General features: G+C 32.7%; 1 protein-coding gene across 1 annotated transcript in view; it reads left to right on the top strand.

The window, feature by feature from the left end:
- The window catches only part of LOC105823664 (ankyrin repeat domain-containing protein 30A-like), a 69555-nt gene that overhangs the window by 31916 nt on the left and 34831 nt on the right, over positions 1–2808 (top strand). The window contains exon 8 of the mRNA XM_012660910.1: positions 2136–2256. Within this exon, the coding sequence (XP_012516364.1) occupies positions 2136–2256 (121 nt within the window). The remainder of the gene's footprint in view (positions 1–2135; positions 2257–2808) is intronic.

Raw genomic sequence — 2808 nt, 5'->3', positions numbered from 1 at the left:
AGTATATGGTATAGTCTCAACTTACTTAACTAATTTATCTTACTATTTGATATAATCTTGGTAGCTGTTTGAGAACTTTTTGAAAATAAAAAGGGAACTTAAATAGTAAGCATTATATTTATCTTCTCATTAACTAAAATTACAATTTCTGGCTACATAAAAGATTTCTTAATCCGCATCCACTAAATGAGAGATAAGATTGTAAGTTACACCCCTCTTAAGAAATAAATGAATCAATATTTATTGTGGCTATTCCAATTGATCTTGTGCTCATGGTATCTCTGTAATGGACACCACATGTACACATCCAATGAATGCAATCAAAATTAATGATTGTTTTCTGAAATAAACTGCCTAATATCATAGAATCCTAAGGAAGGAAAGGTTGCCAACAGAGTATACAAAATTATCTCTGGAAGATCACTTCTTACTTTTAAAAATATCTCCAGCAATGGGGATATTTTATTATTCTGAAGAGGCTTTATTAACTTCAGTATTCATTGTTGTCAAAACTTGCACATAAATTCTTTCATCTCTAAAATTCAGGAATCCTGTCGCCTTGAGTTTTTAGTCCCTTTCTTCTTTCTTCCTGTGAATATCTGGTCCTACTTGACAATCATAGATGTATTGGAAGACTTTTAAATTTTCAACTTGGATAATCATAGCATTTTTTTATACTAGATCCTTTCTCCAATTTTTAGCTACCATCCTAGAAGGCAAAAATAGGCAGAGTTATTAGTATGTTGTTGACAGGGAAAAACCATGTGAATTTCAAGATAGGGTTTTACATTTCTTTCTTACATCATGATAGTTAGTACTTAAAAATGCCTCATAATTCTCTAATAGCATAGGCATTTCTCTTTTGCAAGTTAAAACTTTTAAGATTAATTATTAAAAGAAAGTTTTCTTGCAACATCTCGAATTGGTGTTTTTGAATTAAATGTTTTCATTCAATTTAAAAATGCACACTACCATAATATCCAGAAATAAATATTTGCATGTATTGATAAAAGTATATATTATATCCTTAAAAAAATGTTGAAGTATTAAACTGAAAAATTGAATCCCATGGGTTTATTTCTTCCTGTTGTTTTCATTTTCCAAGTTTCAGGGTACAAGTTTGCATTATTTAATTCTACCAGTTTAGTATATCTTATAAGACTTATGTTCTTAACAGCATATGCTTTTCCTGAGTAAAGTCATCTATTATTATTGCAAAAGTATGTATCCAGATCTGTCTTCTATGTCCTCTGAGTGCCTCATATTTGATAAGTCCCAAACTGAAGACATTATCCTTGACCCTTCCCGGACTCTTTCCTGACTCTCTCATCTGGCTTCCCCGTTCTAGTAAATAACACCTAGTAAATAGCACTGAAACATTGAATTAGGACAAGTCCTGCACTCCAGCCCTCCCTGAAATCACCAGTCCAGTCACTTACCAAATTCATATTTTCTACTTGCTTACCCCCATAATTCACTTTCTGACCTATGATTTTGAAATGCTCTTTTCCGGTTTCACCCCGCTACATTCATCTATCTTTACATTGCTACCAAAGTGACCTTTCTAAAACATATTTGTGATGCTCTGAATCATCTGCTTATTGAGTGGATTTCATTACTTAAGGGGAAAGTTTACATTCTATCGTGACACGTGTCTTTTTGATTTGGCCTCATTCTCCCATTTTGACTTCTGATCTAATTCCTTGTAACTAGTTGCAGTTTTACCACATGACTTTCGTAGCCCTCATTTGTCATCCTTTTGCTCACACTCCCCTGTCTAGAAACCCTTCACACTCTCACTCTGTACTTTGTCAAATTTTCAAAATATGCCCCTATATTTGCAGCATTTCCTGAGCTTCCCAGGCAGAATTGACTGTTTTCTCCTTTGTGCCCTTATTGTACTTTATTTATTTTAATTGTAGAACTCATGAGTTATACTTTTCTTATTTGTTTTCATATATTTCTACCACGACTTGAATATAGGTGAAAAATCTTTCTTCCATTTCTATTTTTAGATTCTCCTTCCATATGGTTTGATAAACACAGTGAATGTTTGTAGTCTTATGAATGAGCTAATGAGTGGGGGCATGAGTGAATAAATACATTTTCTGAAGTTTTTTTTTTTCTTCCAATAGGAGGGAGCAAGAAAGCCAGCAACTGGAAAAAAAGAAACAAGTGGTATTGGTATTATTGACAGTGCTCCACGAGAGCCAAAAAGTAATGACAATTTTATTTTTGTGTGCAAAAATAAGGGTGGTAAGTTCGGGAATATCTCTGAAAAATTTTCAATGCTTAAATGTTATTTTGAAAAAACTGGTGGGTAGACCCAGTTATAATATCCATTTCTTGTAACTATTTTTCTTTTGCTATCTTTCTTTATACTTCTAACTTCTTCTTCCTGAAACTGCCTCAACCTTCTGAAATGCTTTTTTGCTGTGACTTTTGTTTTATTGAAATAGTCAGGAATGGAGATAGACTTGCATGTGTCCTTAAAAGTCACAGTAATAAATTCTCTCATTAACATATCTGTGAATAACATTTTATAGATGTAACATTCACGTTAGGATCAGAAGAGGAAGACATAGAATTAAGTTGGCAGGTACTGTCTCTTGTTGTTGTTGTTGTTATTTTTTTTTAACTATAAGCATTAAGTGATGTTAACACATAAAAGGGGATTCTTTGACTTTCCTTTTATTACCTGTGCATATGCCCATAAAGAAGTATTTTCTTTCGTTTTCAGCCCATAATTAATAAAGTGATTATGGCTAAGAAAGTTACTGCTGCATAATACAGTTCTGCTAATTTGCA

Source organism: Propithecus coquereli, unplaced genomic scaffold (assembly GCF_000956105.1).
Source record: "Propithecus coquereli isolate 6110/MARCELLA unplaced genomic scaffold, Pcoq_1.0 Scaffold69, whole genome shotgun sequence".
Classification (NCBI taxonomy): domain Eukaryota; kingdom Metazoa; phylum Chordata; class Mammalia; order Primates; family Indriidae; genus Propithecus; species Propithecus coquereli.
This window is presented reverse-complemented; position numbering and strand designations above follow the sequence as displayed.